At 35.4% G+C, this 20,517-nt stretch overlaps 1 protein-coding gene across 2 annotated transcripts in view; it reads left to right on the top strand.

Annotated features, from left to right (window-relative positions):
- LOC589422 (plexin-A2) overlaps positions 1-14,521 on the top strand; it is a 102,447-nt gene extending 87,926 nt beyond the window's left edge. For both annotated transcript variants that reach the window (XM_030983532.1, XM_030983540.1), the window contains 17 exons: positions 587-723; positions 1,111-1,275; positions 1,838-1,931; positions 2,698-2,961; positions 3,419-3,577; positions 4,072-4,309; positions 4,951-5,093; positions 5,518-5,789; positions 6,454-6,667; positions 7,277-7,433; positions 7,917-8,020; positions 8,236-8,326; positions 8,706-8,896; positions 9,435-9,601; positions 10,489-10,701; positions 10,982-11,135; positions 11,533-14,521. In XM_030983532.1, coding sequence (XP_030839392.1) covers positions 587-723; positions 1,111-1,275; positions 1,838-1,931; positions 2,698-2,961; positions 3,419-3,577; positions 4,072-4,309; positions 4,951-5,093; positions 5,518-5,789; positions 6,454-6,667; positions 7,277-7,433; positions 7,917-8,020; positions 8,236-8,326; positions 8,706-8,896; positions 9,435-9,601; positions 10,489-10,701; positions 10,982-11,135; positions 11,533-11,628 — 2,859 coding nt within the window. In that variant the 3' untranslated portion in view covers positions 11,629-14,521. The remainder of the gene's footprint in view (positions 1-586; positions 724-1,110; positions 1,276-1,837; positions 1,932-2,697; positions 2,962-3,418; positions 3,578-4,071; positions 4,310-4,950; positions 5,094-5,517; positions 5,790-6,453; positions 6,668-7,276; positions 7,434-7,916; positions 8,021-8,235; positions 8,327-8,705; positions 8,897-9,434; positions 9,602-10,488; positions 10,702-10,981; positions 11,136-11,532) is intronic.
- Positions 14,522-20,517: the final 5,996 nt, after the last annotated feature.

The raw sequence follows: 20,517 nt of genomic DNA, 5'->3' as shown, positions 1-20,517 counted from the left end.
ATGCCAGGTGCGGGATTTTGAAGTCAGTTTTAGTTGATATTATTTGAGAGTATATTATTTGAGAGTTTAATATGGCCGCCCAGCCTCTGAGAGAAGCAGCTTATTTAAAATGTTTATATAATAATTACTCTTCGTTTGTAACGATTGGAGCTTTGGCTGACTTATATAATTAATAAAGTGGACTTCAACTGTAATTCCGAGCTTCTTTTGTTTTCATTTATATTTGAACTTGTCGTCTTCAACTCATTAACTGGCCCACCACACTTTGATGATAGACATTTAAAGTTAAACCTGTGTTGTAAAGCCACAAAAGGAAAAAACAAATATTGTCCACCTATAAACAGATTGTCATTTCAGACAAGTTTAACAACACTTTTTTTTTTCAAAGAGAGAGACTATACCTGTGACCTCTCTAGAGAGGTGGCCATTTTGATAGTGTTTATTGTACCGTGTTTGGCATTTATGCAGGAACAAATTCAAATGTGAAAGTAATGATTGATTGTCAAAAAGAATTTTTTATTAACAAAAAAGTTTCTGGAGTTTTAATTATCATACTCTTTTCTTATCCCTAATTTGTATTCCTTAGTTGCCCAAGATCACAGGAGTAAGACCCACCTACGGTCCAGCGTCTGGTGGATCTCTTGTCTCTATCCTGGGTCTTAACCTTGATGCTGGTAGCAGCAGTATAGCAAACCTTAACGGAGTTCCCTGTCAGATCGTCAGGTAAGTTACTCCTTCACGGATAATGTATAACCAAAAACTTTTGTGACATGAACCTTTCGCAAACAAAATACAAATACGAAAGATACACAATCATTGCACTTTTATACAATAACCTTTTGGTCCTTTGAGGAGAGATTTTGTACAATGAATATTGTTGTAAATGCGTGTGAAGGCCATCCAGAAGCTAAGATGACTATTAATGTAATACCTTGGCATTCCACACATTGCTTGGATACTCTTTAAAAAAAGAAATATTAAATCACTTATAATAATAATAATATTCTGCTTTTATATAGCGCTTAATACATTTACAATTTCTCTAAGCGCTTTACAGATATACTATTACCCCTATTACTTAAGTGATTTTTCTTTATTTTTCTTTCTTAGTGCTTTCCCAACTGAGGTACTTTGTCTGAGTGGAGCAGCTGGAGTCGGAACCATGGGTTATGTCAGCATGACTGTAGATGACCACTACGTGGAAGGATCATCAGAGTTTCAATATCGGCCAGATCCAGTTATTACTAGAGTTAGCCGGTTCAGCAGCATCAGCAGGTATGATGATGGTCGAAGTTCCCCTGTAGGGGAGATTTGTGAATGATTTGTGAATGTGATCTAATTGAGACTATAATGTTTATAATGCAGGAGGGTGCCAGAGATATAAACTATACAGCCTGACTGAGTTAAGGAATGGGAAATCACCATTTGTTGAGTTGTTATTCAAGCCTCCCTCATTACAACTGGTGGCAGCGGTGGGATTTGTGCATTATAGTACGTAAGACCCGTTAGTCATAAAATAGGAGTATATTGAGGGTATATACCTGTATGGTGTTATCAATGTTCCCATGATAATACACAAATGTTAGTCTTCCAAAGAAAGCTATTGTTTCTTTTTATCCTCTCAGGAAATTATAGAAATTGGAACTTATATAGGCAGGAATACAATTTGATAGTTGAATATGAACTTTACACAAAGTAATTGAATGTATTAACAAGAAATGTTATATGCATACATGTACTTATTTATACCAATACCTTTTGAAAGTGATACTGACACTTGACGAACATGTTTTGATGTTTATTTTAAGTTTATATTCTGTGTTTAAATCTTTTCTAGTGGTTCCCTGGAGCTGGATGTGGAAGGAAGTGAATTTGACACCATTCAGTGGCCTCAACTCGGCTTCCTCATTGAGGACCAGCAACTCATCTCGGTCAGTACTTCATAATAATAATAATAATAATAATAATTAGAATAAAAAGTAATAAAAATGGTGCTTATAAAGCGCTTACCACCGAAGTCTCTTTATATGCCAATGATGTGTCTTGATATGTTGAGGTCAATTTACATAACCATTGATGATAACCGTGACTAACTGACTGTTGAGATGTGTTTGTTTGTATTTTAAAGTAGTTATGCTTGTCTCTTATTAATGGAATTTAAAAAAATGTGATTTACATCAATATTTGTTATGATTATAAAATTTGAACCAGTTGGGTCAACATCCTGATGCCAAATTTACTTACTGTATGTATTAAAGGGATCGTTTAACAATGTTAAATCTGAGATACACGGCCCTACGTATTATCAGTGTCTGTGATATGGTGTATTATTGAAGCCCTAAAAAAATTGTGCTTCAAAATGATCAAGAAGTGCCTCAAAAAAGTAAATATCTTTGAGTGACCGGTTTTACCATACTAGTTTTCCCCAATAGACTGTAGTGTTATGAAAACCGTCAGGCGAACGGTTTTCAAAATTTGTAATTCCAATCATAAATATCTTGATAATCAGACAGGCGATCGGCTTGTAAAAGTCATGGGGTTCCTGATTGACCTAAAGGTTTATAATTATCATTGCATCATGAGCTAAATCCAGAATTTTGTTTCAGAATCTGAGACAAAGTTACCGGATCCCTTTAACAATAATCATTCAATAAAGCATGACGTTAATATCTCTACTGACATCCTTTCTTTCTACAGAACTGCTCAAAGAGTGCAACGACCTCCATGATGTGTTTGACCCCCAGTGTGAGTGACCTCAACTTGACCTTACCCCTAGAGGTACCCATTGCCAACGTCAGTTTCCTATTGGATGGTGTGATGGAGTATGCACCCTTGCAGAATAATGGGCAGATCAGCGGCCTGGACGAAGCGTTCATCTTTTTTCCAGATCCCGTTTTCTATCAGTTTGAAAATCAAAAGATGGAACTGGAATTTGATCAGCGCAAATTCATCAAGATTTCGGTAAGTAACAAATTTTTGTGTGCTTAAAAAAGATATATTTTAAAAAATTCAGCTGTCCATACGGTAATTTCTTTTGCCCCATTACAGAGGCATCACTTCATAACTACATGTTTCTCAGCCAGAGAGTTCAGAGAGTTTAAAAGTCAAGTGCTGTAGGAAAATAAATATGATCACAAAGATTTTTAAGAAACCAACTCAAAGGCCAATATTAATACTCTATAGCATTGCATATGAAATCAAATTCAAATTATGTGATATGAAATTATGATGTTCCCACAGTTTTTTTTTTCTTCTTCAATAGTTGATTTGTTGTAGATTTTAGAAATCTCATTGGATATATAATAATTATATGGAACATACCCAAAAGTGAATATGGCTTCACTAACATATATCATATCATTAAGATAATGATAAAGCCTTGATATATGTTTTCTCTCTCTCTTCTTGGTCACTTCAGGGTGATAACCTTACCTTAGCATACAGGGAAGATGATGTGAGGGTAACCATAGGAGGAGCACCCTGTACTGATGTTGTAGTCAAACAACAGGAATTGACATGTTATGCTCCAGAAACACCACCATCCGAATTAGAAGGAAGAAACACATTTGATGTCATGGTAGGTTGATTTTCAATTTGCATTTGCGAACAGATAAGGAGCAGCTTTCTTTCTGATGGTTGCCGTCAATTGCAGACAATTGCTTTGTTCTATTTCTGTATCTGTTGCAATCAAAGAGAATATTATTGGATAAATGGAAGTGTCATATAACCTTTGGCTTGTAACACTTTTGTTTAACTTCTGGAGGGATAAGTACTATCTTTGGGACAATAGCCATTGTGTGGCGCTTTTGTCTATTGTGACATAGAAAAAATGGTTCCAATTTTATTATAGTCACATAATAAGAAATATGTGTTGCCCACTATATAATGCAATTCAAAAGTGATATTTGTAAAGAATTTGAATTTGGAACATAAAATATGGTTATTATTCACAAATTTAAAAAAAATAAAATTAATATAGCAAACGAAGGAAGTTGCAGGGTTGTTATTTTTTAGATTATGATTATTCAAGTTGTAACTATAAAACTTTGATCATCCATTCACTCATCTCAGGTGTACCATGGTTCCCTGAGTTTCCTTGTAGGTCAGGTGGAGTACCTACCCCAAGCCATCCCTCTGGCCCTCATCGTTGGATCGGTAGCGGGCGGGGTACTCTTCCTCCTCGTCATCCTCATCATGGGGGTCTGCATCGCCTCCTACCGCAAGAACAACAACAACGAGAAGATCTTTAAGCAGATGGAGGACCAGATTGGAACCCTGGAGCTCACAGTGGCTCAGGAGTGCAAAGAAGGTAAGACCCCCGAAGACAAGAATCTATCTGCAGATACAGTCAAACCTGTCTACAGCGACCGCCCTAGGGAAAAACAGAAAGTGGTCTTTGTAGACGGGTTCCTTTAGTACATGTTTCAATGAGAAACCATTTTCAAGGGAAACAAAAAATATGCTTGTTGTAAACAGGTGGTCTTTGTAGACAGGTGGTCACTAAAGCAGGTTTGACTGTATCATCATCATACATAGTGGTCATAAAGCAGATATCTTCCTGTACTCCGTGTAGGAGAGATTGATTATATTATCTTTTTTATAGGCACTTATTGCAAAAATATGCTTTGAATGATTATGTTGCTGAGTGTTTCACCGTTTTTATGATGTATCATAGTTTAAACTGTGAACTAATTAATTTGTTTGGTTAAAAGTCCTTGAAGTCTTATAATGTGAAAGCATTCATGGAATGTTGCAGATTCAAGGTATTTGGAGAAATGTCTTGTCTCTTAGAGGAAAGAAAGAAACTAAAGCGACTTTGGTAATTTGTAAAATGTGACAATCTTTCATACACAAAATAATTTCTTACAGTATTTTGCTTGTCAATCGCTTGTATACCATTCTATTTGCTTTTACCATTAAATATTTCCCTATCTTTATGAATTATTGTAGCCTTTGCCGAGTTACAGACTGGTGTCCTGTCCATCACACATGACATCAAGGGTCATGGAATCCCGATTCTTGATTACCGGTCTTACGTTGTCAAGTCTCTCTTCCCTGAGAACCCCAACCATGCTGTACTCAAAGATCTCTCGGTAAGTCGATTGCCTATAACGAGTCACTCATTATGATGTTGCGGGTCATGGTATAGCTCTTATCAATGAAAATATATCCATTTCTTGGAATGTGTTAACATTATCAAGACACTTCACACAAAACTGTGTTGATATATCTGCTGTGAGTATGTTCTTTATACTTTGGTGTATCCAAGTTACACATTTATCAATTCGATTTTCATGGGTAGATGTTCCTGCAATTTATCGGCCAAGAACTAGATAGGGGGGTTATTGCAATATGGACTTTTAAAGACTTTAAATCTTGTATTTACACTTTCATCAATACTCCTACTTTTAAATGTGAGACTTTGGCCTCTTTGTCTTCAGAGTTGCCATTGATTAAGAAAAGTATAATCTATCCTTGTATGTAATTATAATAAAAACTTAATTATTTGATGTTAAGGTTGCTGGTGTGAGGAAAGACTTTGTACAGAAGGGTCTATGGCAGTTTGGGCAGCTGCTCTCCAACAAGTCTTTCCTGATGATCTTCATACGTGTGCTGGAGGAGCAGCGAACCCTGTCCACCAAGGACTTCAGCAACGTTGCATCCCTCTTGGTAGTGGCCTTCCAGGGCAAGATGGAGTATTGTACCGATGTCTTGAAGGCTCTCATGGCAAGGGCTATCAAGCAACATGTCAAGGAGGGAGAGGAGTCTGCTAGAGTGTTCATGAGGAGGTGAGAGAATGAGGATGATGATCTTTTTGCTCTATGGGTCACTCAGTGCTATTTAGGATACACGTATGCATGTTCCCTCCCTTTGGTCCGGTGTGTAAAGTCAATCAGGGCCGATTCTTTGGTGTATTATGAGCCAGACTTTGTTGTGTGAAAAGTACCCCTTTACCGGAGATTTAGACAATACGAATGCAGTCCCTCTGTTCCTGGAGTGGGGGGGGGGCTGGGTTTGTAGTGATGCCTAAGATGGCAGAGTTGATGAACACATGATAGCAGAAAGTACTTTCAACAATTATAATTTTGAGAATATGAAAATTGTATCAGAGAAAATCATTGAGGTGTGTTCTTAAGAAGATGAGATATTAATTTTTCCTTGATCCTCTTGATGTCCTTTTTACTCATTAAGAATTTAAATATTGTTATTATAATTCTTGAGTAGGAAGTATAGTGATCGTACCAATACTTCCAATGATGGAAATGGAAAAGCTAAAGCTGGTGCACAGATATCAATGATAATGATAACAGATGTACATGTATAGTTCTAGGTTAAATAAGGAATTTAGATAGTTTGGTATAGTCGTGATACCAGGTGAAATGATATGACAGCATGGTTGTAATGGGGATGAGGATAACATCATAAATTTGAATACTATTCATATAATTCCAGAGGATCATCCGTTGTGGAGAAGATGGTTGGTAATTGGCTCACTGTCCTGCTCTACAATCATCTTCAAGACTCTGCCGGTGAGCCGCTCTTCAAACTCTTCTATGCCATCAAGCAACAGGTGGAGAAAGGACCAGTCGATTCAGTGACGGGGGAGGCCAGGTACAGCTTGACAGAGGGCAAACTCATCAGACAACAAGTTGATGTCAAGCAACTGGTGAGAATAAGAAAATTTATGTCATATTTGTATTATGCCCAAAAATATCAATATTTGTACAAAGGATAAAAAAAGTGGGTGTATATTTACCATTGAGAAGCATCAAGGATGTTTCATGGCATCAATTAATTAACAGAAATCGTTGATCTTCAATTAATTCCAGCCTGTTAATATTGATTTCAGTAGACTATTGATCCATGCAGAAGCGGTTTCATTATAGGATTAATAATTACATACTGGCAGCTGTATTTGTTTTTCCCACTCAATATATCTGGTATCCTGACATTTGCCCCTGCAACAATTGCTCCTGTCTCTATTTCGTCAATTTTGTAGAGTTGGGGTTGAAATTATGCTTTAGGTTGGGGTTAGGGTCAGGTATAGGTATAGTGTTGGGTCGGAGGTTGAAGATAAGAATTTGATCAGTGTAGGAGATTGATGCGAAGCAATTGTCACAGGAGCTATCTCCTATCCTCATTTATAAATATGACTAGTTGATAATCATGCAAAAGTTGACATTTGTGATAAAGTGATCTCAATTCTCCTCAATCATGTGAAAAATCGACATTTGTGATAACGTGATCTTTATTCTCCTCATCCCATCTGCTACAGACCTTAAAGGCACAGGGACCAGACCGTAACACTCCAATGGTTGAAGTGAAAGTCCTTGATTGTGACACCATCTCCCAGACCAAGGCTAAGATCCTAGATGCCATCTACAAGACCTCGCCTTACTCGCAGAGACCAAAGAAGAATGAACTTGATCTAGGTAACTTCAGGGTTTTGTTTGTGATATTTTGTTTTGTGAACTTTTCCAAAATGGAAAGCAGCCAGCAAGGGAAATCTTAAAGTTACCAAGTGTTGACCAATCATGAATTGAAACGTAATAACTTTAGCCTTTATCATATTGTCTTCAGACATGAAGGCCCGAATTCACAAAGGAGGTTTGTCGACAAATCTTGGTTTTCTTTTTTTTTACTCGTTTTTACAAACCAGGTTTGTAAAAAATGAGTGAAAACGCGTCATATGACGTATGAAAACCAAGGTTTGTCGACAAACCTCCTTTGTGGATTCGGGCCGAAATGTTTTGTCACTTTCAGCTTACATTAAATCAAAACTTGATCTTAGGGAGGACGTTAAGCCAGAAGGGTGTTGGCTCCTATATCCTTCATCAGACGTATTGTATCAGATGTCTATGAAGTCATTTTTAGATTCTTCAAATAATACATTGTATTTTCTTTTGATGTTACAGAGTGGTATGATAGACCAGGTGGCAAACAAATTCTTTTTGACGATGATGCACTGAGACCTATGGAGGGAGGTTGGAGAAAGATCAACACCCTTTCACATTACCAGGTATGAATTAAAATTTGATAAAAATTTCATAATGGCATCTTATGTTTATTTCAGACAAGTAATAACTATTTGTTGTTGTATGCATTAAGAAAAGTGAGTGCAATTGTAGGCACTATGCAGAGTTCCATTCTTTAACTTTGGAATGGTTAAAGCACTCTTTGATGTCTATACAACTGGGTTGATATAATCTCTTCTCATTTTGACATTCTCTACAGGTTACAGAGGGTGCAACGGTCTACCTTCTACAAGCTCAGGGGAGCAGTGGATCCTTACATTCCAACCATTCTTCACCAGCTAGATCATACAGTAAGATCACTAATCATTTCTTTTAAGGATTGTATGAGTTGGATAGTCCTAGCAACTTAATATGTCTCAAAATATAGGACACTTTTCATCATATTTGTTTGTTTTTTTTAATTAAAAAAAAAAGAATTTGGTAATAAAGTACTTCAGCTGTAGTTTATCTCTATTAAAGTTATTGCGAAGTAATAATTTTTAATTTTGACTAGTATAATGACCTAAATATAGAAAATAAAGAAAAGTTGCAAAGATCTATCATAATACTTCGAAAATTGTGCAACAATCATATTTAAGAGATAGATTTAGGTGAATAAGCTTCAACTTGTGAAATTTCATATATAAGCATTACCTTTAAGACCAATTCATTGTCTTGTCTGTTTTGTAGATAATGTCAATGTGAGCTACAACATCCAGACCCCTGCGTCTTCCATGTCACCGATGATCACCATAGACTATGAGAATATGAATAGAATGTGGCATCTGGTGAAGCCCCAGGACCACCAGCAGCAAGAGAATGGTGTTACTGATCGGAAGATGATGGCAGAGATATACCTTCCTAGGCTGCTAACTACCAAGGTATGGTGTCGCATGTGCAATGCCTTGAATTTGATGAAAGAAATCCATCCTGGATTTTTAACTGGGGTCGTGGTAATAGGCATTCAGGTTTCTGCTTTAGGCTATGGACATTTTAAGAGTCTTGTGTTGCAGGGATTTATAATATTTGTACTTGGAATGGGATAGGAACAGCTAAGTACACAAATGTGTTTGGAAATGTTTTTTTATTTTATTATTATTTTTTTTTTGCACCAACTTACACGGTATACAAATTGTACCCGGTAAACCCCCCCCCCCCCCCCCCCCCCCCAAAAAAAAAAAAATGCATGGAACATGTAACAAAAATTTGGTATGTAATGCTATTAAGATATATATAATTATGTAAAAGTGAAAAAAGTAGATCACCCAAGTTATTATCTAAAAGATGGCTTTGTTGGTGCTGGTGCTAATACACAGTTTATTAGTCAGAACCAACATGTTGCATTGCAGTGAATAAGTGAATATGGCTTCTGGGTCCTAATCGTTCAATCTGTCTCACTCTTATTCTCCTCTCCATCAGACCATCTTGCACAAGTTTGTAGATGACCTTGTGACGACCGTCTTCATGTTGGACGATGATAACTCCTTGCCTCTGGCCATCAAGTATCTCTTTGATTTCCTGGACGAACAAGCTTATGAGAACGGTATCACGGACCCTGCCATCATCCATGCTTGGAAGAGCAACAGGTAAGAATACGTAATTCACATTAAAGATAAACTTGAGTTCTGGTAAAAAAAGAAAATGAATTCTCACAGAATCTAACGAAACTTACACTGAATGTTTAATATTACAAATAAATGTCATGTGCCAAACAATTTTGGAAGAAAATGTATACTGGCTGAGTAATGAGCATAGAAAGATAAGGAAATCAGGGTAGTACTAGCCCCGACACCATGTGTGTTGTCCCATATACATCTTTCTGTGTAAGTAATTGTTACTTTACCAAGACTCTGCCAAATTTATGATGATTTTGATGACTCCAGAACCTTGCATTAAACACCATTACTTACATGCTATATGATCAACTTTTCTGATCCATTCCACACCTTTTCTTTCACAATGCAATCGCATTACCAGAACTCAAGTTTATCTTTAAATGTAATGACTAAGTCATTTTGGGAGAGATTTTACTCCTAAACCCATAAGAATTTGAGATTGCATTGTAAATAAGTGGATTAAATGGCATTTGGGTACGCACTCACCCGCAGCTACTTTGACCATGATAAAGAGATTGAAACAACTTGATAGCAAATAGAGTTTCAAATCTTTGCTCCCACTCAACAAGGTTACCTATCATTTGGGCACTGTTTTCCAGCTGTGCCTGAACTTGTATGCATACAAACATTTTCTAATCATAAATGTTATAATGGTACAGATTTGCTCTGTTTAAACCGAAGCATTAAAGATCTGTTTTATGATGTTCAAGAATAACAGATAATATGGAATACTAAGTTGAAAGACCAAGTTAGAAGCATTGAATATGACTTTTCTTATTTCTTTTCCAAATAAAAGTTGCTATGTAAAAATGAACATGAACCATTGTACTCCTTTCTTTTTCCCCTTTCCTATCCAGCCTACCCCTTCGGTTCTGGGTGAATCTGATCAAGAATCCTGATATGATCTTTGACATCCACAAGGCTGACACGGTGGACTCCTGTCTATCCGTCGTAGCTCAGTGCGTCATGGAAGCGTGCTCTGTCTCGGAGCAACAGCTGAACAAGAATTCACCGGCAAGCAAGCTTCTTTATGCCAAGGATATCCCTGCATACAAAGAATATGTCTCACAGTAAGTCTTATACATACCTAAATCTTAGCACACAGTCTGTAAAATGAATATATACAACATGGATTGTAAGTTTTTTAATTTCCTGATTAATTGTTTTGAAGGGGAGGGGTGTGTTTGCAGTGAATACATGTCTATGTATCTCAATCATATTTGTGTTAAAAGTAATATCAAATTTGCAGTTGTTCAGACAAACCAAAAATGTCATTTGATTTCGAAATTACAGTTCTTTCTGCTGGTAGCTTGAATGTTTATTCATTATATTCATTATTCATTTTCACAGGTACTACAAAGACATCCAGAACATGCCTGTGATCAGTGATCAGGACATGAATGCTATGTTAGCTGAGCATTCACAAAGACATCACTATGATTTCTACATGCTATCAGCTCTCAATGAACTCTACTTTGGCTATGCCTGCAAGTACAGAAGTGAAGTAAGTATTGAAAATTATCATTTTAATTTTCAACAAACATTCGGTCAATCATTGGATGTGATAGGAAGGTCCCCATGTTGGAGAACAATGCATTAGTCTTGGGTTTCAGTCTTGCTTGAAATAATGAAATTATGTGACTGAAATTATGTCTGTCAGAATTGTGTGATGATGCAAACATAATTATGGATGTTAAATGGTATACAAGTCTGATATCAAAATCTTTCCTGCTATAATGGCACATTGACTAAATTATCAATGTATATCAGGAGCAATGTACTTGCACTAGGTTGCTCTTGAGGTAAATTCATAATTTTTCACCTCCAAATATATTACTTAATTATTTGTTTTAATATTAACATTTTGTTATCTTTTACTCTCTCTTTCATGTACTTCTCAGTTAATATCAGCCTTAGATGAGGATGACACATCCATCAAGCAGGGACATGCGGAGAAGATCGAGGAGATCGAAAGAATCATGTCCAAATCGTTCTGACAAATAACCATCAACCCAAGAGAAGTAGGCAGAAAGAATGGGATCGTGCTACCAGACTCCGACATACAATCCACCACCTGTTAATGAGAGATAGAGAGAGAGAGAGAGAGAGGGGACAGAGAGAGAGAGAGAGAATATGAGAGAGCGAGAGAGAGAAAGAAAGAGAGAGACAGAGGGGGACAGAGAATGAGAAAGAGAGAGAGAGAGGGAGAGAGAGAGAGAAAAAAACTTGATGTAAAAAATTGTAAGTACTTGAGACATCTAAACTGAAATATAAAATTTCAACTCGAAGCAATTTGAATCTGGAATTTAATTTAACCTTTTTTAAATTAAAACCTTAGATTTAAAGCAACTAGTGTTAGTATCATTTTGGTGCAAAGTAAAAACAATAAACAAGTTATGATAACTAAATAACTAGAATTAAATTTTCAAATTTAGATAAACTGCTTAATGGGATTTATTTTCAGACCTCAACATAAATTCACCAAAGAAGTCTGGACCACATATTATTGAGAATTAGAGAAAAGGATTAGGTCAAGTAAAACGGAAGTCTGGAACGAACCATGTTAAGAAAATTCTGCCTTCTTCGATTGGGTTGATACTTATCAGAGAACTTTATATCAGATTATTTTTATATTTTTATATATTGATGCAAATTGTACATAAAGGAAAACTTATCACTTCCAAGAGCTCTTCATTCTAACAATTTTCTGTGATTATCTTGCAATTGTATATTGAAATCCTGCTTTAGAGAAGCTTAAATTGCAGCTGTATAATTTGGTGTAGTTGTAGCATTTAGCTCTTCTAGTATAGCCCGGTATCTTTATGATTTTTGCTGAAGTTTGCCGTGAAGATGACATGCAAAGAAAGTATTCTAGGTGCTTGTAATATTGCTTTCATTTTATTTTATTTGATGCAAACTGACGTTTAGTTAAAATGATTGTATCAGGATGGGAGAGTTCCAAATGGAAGCCTGGCTATTTTAAGTTGTTAGAAAAACCAGGTGACCACTAGAATATAGCAAAAGGGAGACAATTGGGGAAATGGGGTAGGTAACAAATTTAATGGACTGAATGAAATCTATACAAATATGCGATAATGGGATGATTAATTCAAAGTTATTCATCAAATTGAATGAATTGAATTTCTTTATATACTTAAATGAGGAGGGAATGGAATAATGGTTTAAACTAATACATTATATTAAATAAACAGTGCAGTCTTTAAAATGTGTGACTGTAACTTCATTAAACTGTACAAGTAGGAATAAATCAAGAGATGATTATGTAATCTTAGGGGAAAATATTGTTAATTGTGTTATTTTGGTATTCAAGTAATTAGGTTTTCATGAGTCATTAACAAAATCTAAGCAAGTACATATGTTATTGATGTTGAGAATTTAAGCCTATCCTGTTCATTCCGAAGTATACTTCTATGTTCTATCTTTTAAAAGCTTATCGCATATTTGACTTTTATAAATATAAACTCCCTAAGTTTCCACATTTATTAATGTATTTATTCAAAAATCAATTTAGTCCTTCAATTTTGTTATTTTAGTGTGTAACTATTGGTGGAATGTTGTTAAGTAAGCTTGAGCTGGCTCAGTACCAAAGAGTTCTTGTAACAGTACTCTCTTTCCTTCCAGCATTTATTCATATATTCCTAATTCATCCTAATTCTTCCTTTATAGTCCTTTTTGTATTTTGTCCAATATTTTTTGGTTTAATTTTAATTAATAATGTAACAACTATACATCACATTAACATTAGTACATGGGTACTTAGATAAATCCAGAATATAACAAATTTGTCCAATATATATATATATACATTATTTATTTATCAATTTAAATATGCAGATATTCTCTCGAATATGCAAGCATTTTGATATTGTTGTCCAACCCATTTCTATTCAGTACAATAGTAGAGATAAGCTTTTGCTACTTTTTAAATATATTTTTGATTTATAACCCATTATGTGTAGTCTTAAAAATATTGACAAACCTCTGAAGTTAGTAATTGAAAGGTATGTGAATTGTAGCCATTTATATTGTATTCAGAAATAGTGCATATACCTGACATTAATTTTGCATGGCTTGTGACATTTCATTTTTCTTTGCATTTGCTATATTTAGCTTGTATTCCTTTAAAAAAAAAATATGCAAAAAAAGTACAAGATATAATGCCATATGTAAAGTATTAAGATACAGTCTTGAACAAAGTGCCATTATCGTTTAAAAATCTATATCATATTTGTGTTTTTTGCTATATGGAAATTGTTCACATTCCATGACTATAGTAAAATACATTTAGTGTACAGCACTTTTGAAGGAGCTGGTTCACATATGCCTTGTATTTTGGTGCAGGTTTTTTCCTCCCTATTGGGTGCCAGGTGTGATATGCAATGTTCTGTCACATTTTCAAGCAGTGGGGATAGACCTTAGATATAGTGTCGTGGAATTGATGGTGCAGAAAATATTGTTCGTACTAGTATGACATCCATGATCATCAATATTATATTCGTCTGGGTGTATTGTCGTTTGGCATACATGTTAGTGTCTTGTGAGCTGAAGTTGTGTCAGAAAGTGTAAATTATGTTATTGCGACATATTTAATGTTTTGAATTTATCATAATACCATGTGGGAAATTATTGGACATACTATGTTTTAAGGAGAGAAAAAAATGTAATCCAAATTCGACAAAAATGGCATACTTCCAATTAGTGATGGATACCAAGTATTATCTTTTTTGCTCTGAACAGGTATCTAGAGAAAAATATATTCAGATCGTTGTTGTACAAATTCAAATCTTATCTTACAGTATATACCAACAAACGCCTCTTCCTTCCTATTTGTGACTAGGAATACTTCCATGCTAATAGACTCTACATATACATGAACTTGTATATAGATAGAGAAAAAAGCAAACACTATTTTATATATCTTACTTAACTTGAGTATGATACCAGCAAACCAATTAAAGCAATAATGCGTATTGTAATTGTTGGATACTAGTAATCACATTGACTATGCAGAATGATATAAGATTTGCATGTATGCAGATCTGATATATAATTTACATTATATGTTATTGGATGTAAATATCAAGCTAATGCATAACTTGTAAAGATGATGATGACGTTGTTGATGATGGTGATGATGTTGTTGATGATGATGATGGTGATGTTGATGATGATGATGGTGATGATGATGATGATGATGATGATGAAGATGATGATGATGGTGATGATGATGATGATGATGATGATGATGGTTATTCTACGACTTAATTCAGTACTTAATGTGAATTATTGTAGTTGAAGGGAAAAATTTAAAAGTGAAGGCAAAAAAATTATAACTTTGATGTACACATTCCTTGCAGATAATGCTGTATTTTGACACGCAAAATATATACATGATCATGTACATTCATGTTATCTGTTAGATGGAATGTGAAATGTTATATTGTTCTCTATTTTTCAGTAAAATGACTTTAAATATATATTTATAAGTTGATGCAAATGAAACGAATCTTGGGAATGGATCTTCCATTTAATTGCCAGATTGTATAGTTAGTTAAAGATATTGAAATCACGAGTATGTAAATATTCTTGTATGTATTTAAAGATATATGAAGATGTTGTTATGAGCATGTATATTGACATTTTGTTCTTGCATATGATTGTTTTTTCATTGTTTTTCGATTTTTGTTTTTGCTGTCGAAAAACTTGATATCCTTCAACTCATTTTACATGTTTTCCAAAAAATGCAGATAACTTTGAAAAATAAAATCTTGAAATAAATTCTTAAACATTGACTTGTGATTTGTGATTTATTATTTTTTGTCTGTATACAATATATATTCATAAAAATGAAACAGAATTTATAGATTCTATGAGAAATGACAATAAAGAAAATTATGTTGAAAATACGGGATGAAATTAAAGGAGGTGAGATCACTAATCAAAATGTATGCATTCAAAACAAATTATGGTACAGCGTGGTTCAAGTGCTTAATTCAATAAAGGTTTATTCAAACATGTTTCGCAGTACAAAGACTGAATTACACATGTTTTACAAAGATTTAAATATGATATAAATACAAATTTTAATTGTGAATAAATACTAAATTACATAAAATATGAAAGAGTGAGAGAGAAAGAGAGAGAGAGAGAAAGAAAAGAAGGGAGAAATACAAAAAGAGATGGAGAAAGAGTACAGTATGGTAAACGTATAAATATAGAAGAAGCAAAACAGTGACTTGATAGCAACACCATAAACATTTGATACCGGTCAGAGTATCACAAATATGATAGATGATTATTATAAGCTTTGATTCGCGTGATGATTCTTGAGTGTACGTGTGAGATTAGGAGAGGCACTTTTTTGGAATCACGTCCTGCAAGTAAATTCTTGATATCTCTTGACATTGCGTAAATTGAACTTAGTTAGTTTTCTATAGGAGGTAACCACGATTACAACATACTTTTTTTTTCAAATGAAACAGCAAAATCTTTATTAAATTTTTCTCTACAATTCAAAAGAGATGGCAGTTCTAGTCTTGCTAATGCATTGTCATATGAATTGTAGTTTGATCACAAAATTATTCTACATTCTCTTTTTTGTATACTTACTATATCATTAATCTGTCTGCTAGTCAAACTTGCAGAAAAAGAGTTATACAGTGATCCAAAATTGGTACGGTCAGTAACATATCACAAACAAGTGAGGTTGTAAAGTTTTCAATGTAGGCCTACGTAGCATGCATGAATAATTTCCTATTACTCTTCTTTATAATTACAGTTACATGATATGAGTGTTCCACTTAAAGCCACTTTGAATTGTGACAACCAAGAATCTTAACCGTATGAGGTAAATTTATATTATCAAAATGATAACAAATGTGTCTGTATAGGTTGTTTAGAAGATGAAAATAACATCCGAGGAACATTAGAATACATTTCATTTCATGATTATTTGATGAAGTCCATTATTCGAGTAGCATCGTTAATCATTACCAGAAACAAAATAGGCCCAAACTTAGTGCCTTGAGGTACACCTATACCATTGTGTTAAGATTTAGATAAATGTCCTTTATACTTCACAGCTTGCTGCACGATTAATATGGAAGTCATATAATGAAATTACGCAAGGTCGGACACGGAAATCTTACAACTTATAGTGACAAGTACATTATGGCTTATTCGATCAAATTAATGCTTTCGAAAAAATCATTCGAAGGTATTATGAATTTTGAGCAAGGTTTGTCGGCATTACTATATAATGCATGTAATAATCCAATTAAATGATTACATACAGACAAGTTTTGGCTATTAGGGCTACCGAACTGATTTATTTTGTTAGCCATGTCTTCCCCCACCAATTTTGCAATGAAGGGCTCTGCATGTAATCTTTGCAAAATATGAAGTTGATGCAGTTGGCATAGTTCGTCAATTTTGGGGCAAGAAATTTGGTTTTAACAGACAAGTACTTATCAAAGTTTGTTTTTAAAATACCAACAAATAAATCACATGTTGTAGAAGGATCGTTAGTGCGATAAACGTCATCCCTGGAATGATCTATCAACCAAGTTCCAAACTCTCGAATACCGCTTTCTCGTAGAGGGCGCACATACCTTTTATTGGGCCCTGTCTTATCAAGAGTTGATCGCAACTATGCACATAAGAGATGGGAGACTGCAAACTTGCGATTGATTGGGACCAATCGCAACTCTTAATATAAGACGAGGCCCTGGTCTTATTTTCATTTTGCGATGTACAACGTTGTTAAGAAGGGTGCCATAAAACCACAGAAATGTAAAATTACAATTCTGTGCATACAACATAGTGTTATGATCGCTCATGCCTATATCGGTTCAAGAATTTGGGTGTCTCGGTAGATTACTATGGCAGTTGGTGATAATCTTGTCTAAAATGTTAGTTCCTCGTGTTGGTTCTGTAACTTCCTTCTTAAGCAATCATTTTGAAGCAGTTGATTATCATCCGAATCATTAAAATCTCCTACGACAGAAATAGCGCCCGCTTCTACATATATTTTAATAAACAAACTATAAATCATAGTAGTCAAGTGCTTGATGTACTCATTTGCCATAATAACATATCTCGGAGGAAAATATATCCGACATACGATGACACATAAAATATTTTTTGATAACTTTGGTGGTAGTATGAATATCAATTGAGTTTGCTTTTGTCTGTAGATCACGGGTCGGGATCACGGGGTTTTAATTAGTGCTTCACTACAAATTGCGACACCACCACCCAGTTTTCCAACGCGAGATCTTAAAAAAATTGCATATCCAAATATTGAAAATGAGTCAACTGGCCTATTATGATTTTGTTCGTCCGACAAGTTTCCGTACTACTAGGACATCGGCATTATATAAATTTGCGACAAAAGGACCTGGTATATCTCATCAAATTTGCTATTATTGAACGTACATAATTTATACATTTTTTTTAAATCGGGATCATGACTGTTCATGATGAACAGATGATATAAATTGCACTTGCTTCAAATTTTCAGGACAGCATTTTCTCTCAATGTTTTTGTATTCTTACGGTGTGTACTTAAAGACCAATATCTGACAGTAATTTTATATGTAACGAATTCTTTAGTTTCCTTGCTCTTTCTATACAATACGATGACTTAGTGGGTGTGACGAAATGTTTAAAGGCCCACTGCACTACTTGTAGCTACTTGCGCCCTCTATATAACAAACAATGCATAATCGGTGACCATTGGTCCCCCATGATCCTCTTTTTCTTATGTTAACTGAGAGCTGAGTTGATGAGATAACCACCTGTCCAGTGACCTTGCAGGGCAGTCTAATCCCTCCTGTAAACTACGGCAGATAAGCTTTAATTTCTTTATTATTTTCCCGGTTTCAGGAGGTAATTTACGTTCACGGGTGCTCAGAAACGGAATATTTAAGAGACATGTGTTCTGGTGCAATGTCAGGTCCCGGGGTTTAGGAGTATATCACCACATGGTATACGTTGGTCGTTATTCCAACTAAAAAGTGGACGTACAGTTGGTGTAATACAATTATAATTGAACTTTTAAATATTTGAGGTGATATAACATCCGCCCACAATTTATGGAGAAGAACGAAACGAGGTGGAACTGTTCGTTGATGTGCACAACAAGCATAGTACACATAGGATATTATGATAATTGATATACTGACATTCATATTTTCTTTGTGATGGAAGGAGGAACGGGAAGTAGAGGGAGAATGAGAGAAACAGATAAAGAGAGAGAGGGAGAGAGAGAGAGAGAGAGAGAGGGAGAGAGGGGGAGAGGGAAATAAAGAAAGGAGGAAAAAAGGAAGAAAGAAAGAAGGAATAAAAAGGAAGAAAGAAAGAAGACAAAAGAAATTAAGAGAAATTTCAGAGCGCAAGAGGACTAGGCAACCACGTGAGGGGTCCCCTCACCTGGCCAAAAAAAACAGGTAAATTTAACCATTTTTATTTATTAAAAAAAGAAAAGACGGCCCCCTCCCCCTAGTTCAAGAGGGTGGGGGGGGGGTAGGTATTGAGTAAAAAAATATCAGGGCTCACTAGCCCCCCCCCCCCCCCTTATTCGCGGGCTGGCTGATTCGCCGCTAAACATTTTCTCACGAATTGGGTCCCTAAGTTGGCCCCCTCCCTTGCCGCCGGCTGGATCCACCCCTGGGTAACACACTTGAAAATTAAAACCAACAGGGATACAGGTAGTATCATTTTATGCTCGAAAGAAATAAAACGGGGAGATCACATTCACATTACCATCAATACCGTGTACCTTTGAAGTGGATTATTTGCTAGCTCGCTCAAAATGATTAGACTCAGTGGCAAGCGACATCAGGCCCCTAGTACCGAGTACATGCACCTATGAACAGAGTGATCATACCTTTTAGAAAACTAGGATTTAGTCACTTCAGCGAGCATATCATTTCCATGGAGATCAAGAAGACAAATTGTGAGAGAGAAAGTACATTCAGATTCAGATTCGGACTCAGATTCGGGCTTAAAAGACAAGTCTGTCCCTCTTTGCAAGTTGATTTGAATAAATAGAGACAAATTAAACAAACAAAACTGAAAGTTTCATCGAAATGGGATAAATAATAAGAATGTTATGGAATTTCAATTCATGTGTGTCTTAGAATTAGAAGGAAAAAGAATCACTGAAGTGACTCGGTAACATTGTTGAAGGTTGATAAAAAAAAACTGCGTAATTTTGTATGCATTGTTACTTTTTATATTCCTTTTACTGTACTAACCCTCTAACATGCAAAAAATCCGGATTAAAACAATAATAATAATGGAGTCGGGCTAACTCGGCCCACGGGACTACTCGGCCCAGCTGGAAAAACTGGGCCGAGATGTCCCGACCTGATTAATCGATCGAGAGATACCAATGTGTATATGTTTGTGCTCTTTGTGACTTAATAATGCCCTTTCCAACCAAAATATTTAATGGAATTGTGTTAAATGATACTAATGAAGACAATCTATGACTTATCTTTAGGTAAAATGACAAAAAAATGACATTTCGGACAATTTACTCACAGCTCGCAATCCGCATTGCCGCACGTACATTAAATGTGCGTTGTGTCTACTCGGACCACTGAAATTCGAGCAGTGTTTTTGTCGGTAAATCACTGCAAAAATATCATTTTTATCTCGTATGAAGGTCTATTTTTTATTCCTGACACAGATTTCATTATTGAGAAGTCGAATATAGTACATTTTAGACTAGTTGGTTGATGTTTGTTCACATTCTTTCGTCCTGGCCGTAAATTAGCAGACTACTGCCTAGTGCTACCGCAGCAGCTCAGCTCAGTGTGCAGCTAGCCGTACAGCGCCGCCGGCCGGGTCGGCGGGGG

Source organism: Strongylocentrotus purpuratus, unplaced genomic scaffold (assembly GCF_000002235.5).
Source record: "Strongylocentrotus purpuratus isolate Spur 01 unplaced genomic scaffold, Spur_5.0 spur5_contig_829, whole genome shotgun sequence".
Taxonomy (NCBI): Eukaryota; Metazoa; Echinodermata; class Echinoidea; order Camarodonta; family Strongylocentrotidae; genus Strongylocentrotus; species Strongylocentrotus purpuratus.
This window is presented reverse-complemented; position numbering and strand designations above follow the sequence as displayed.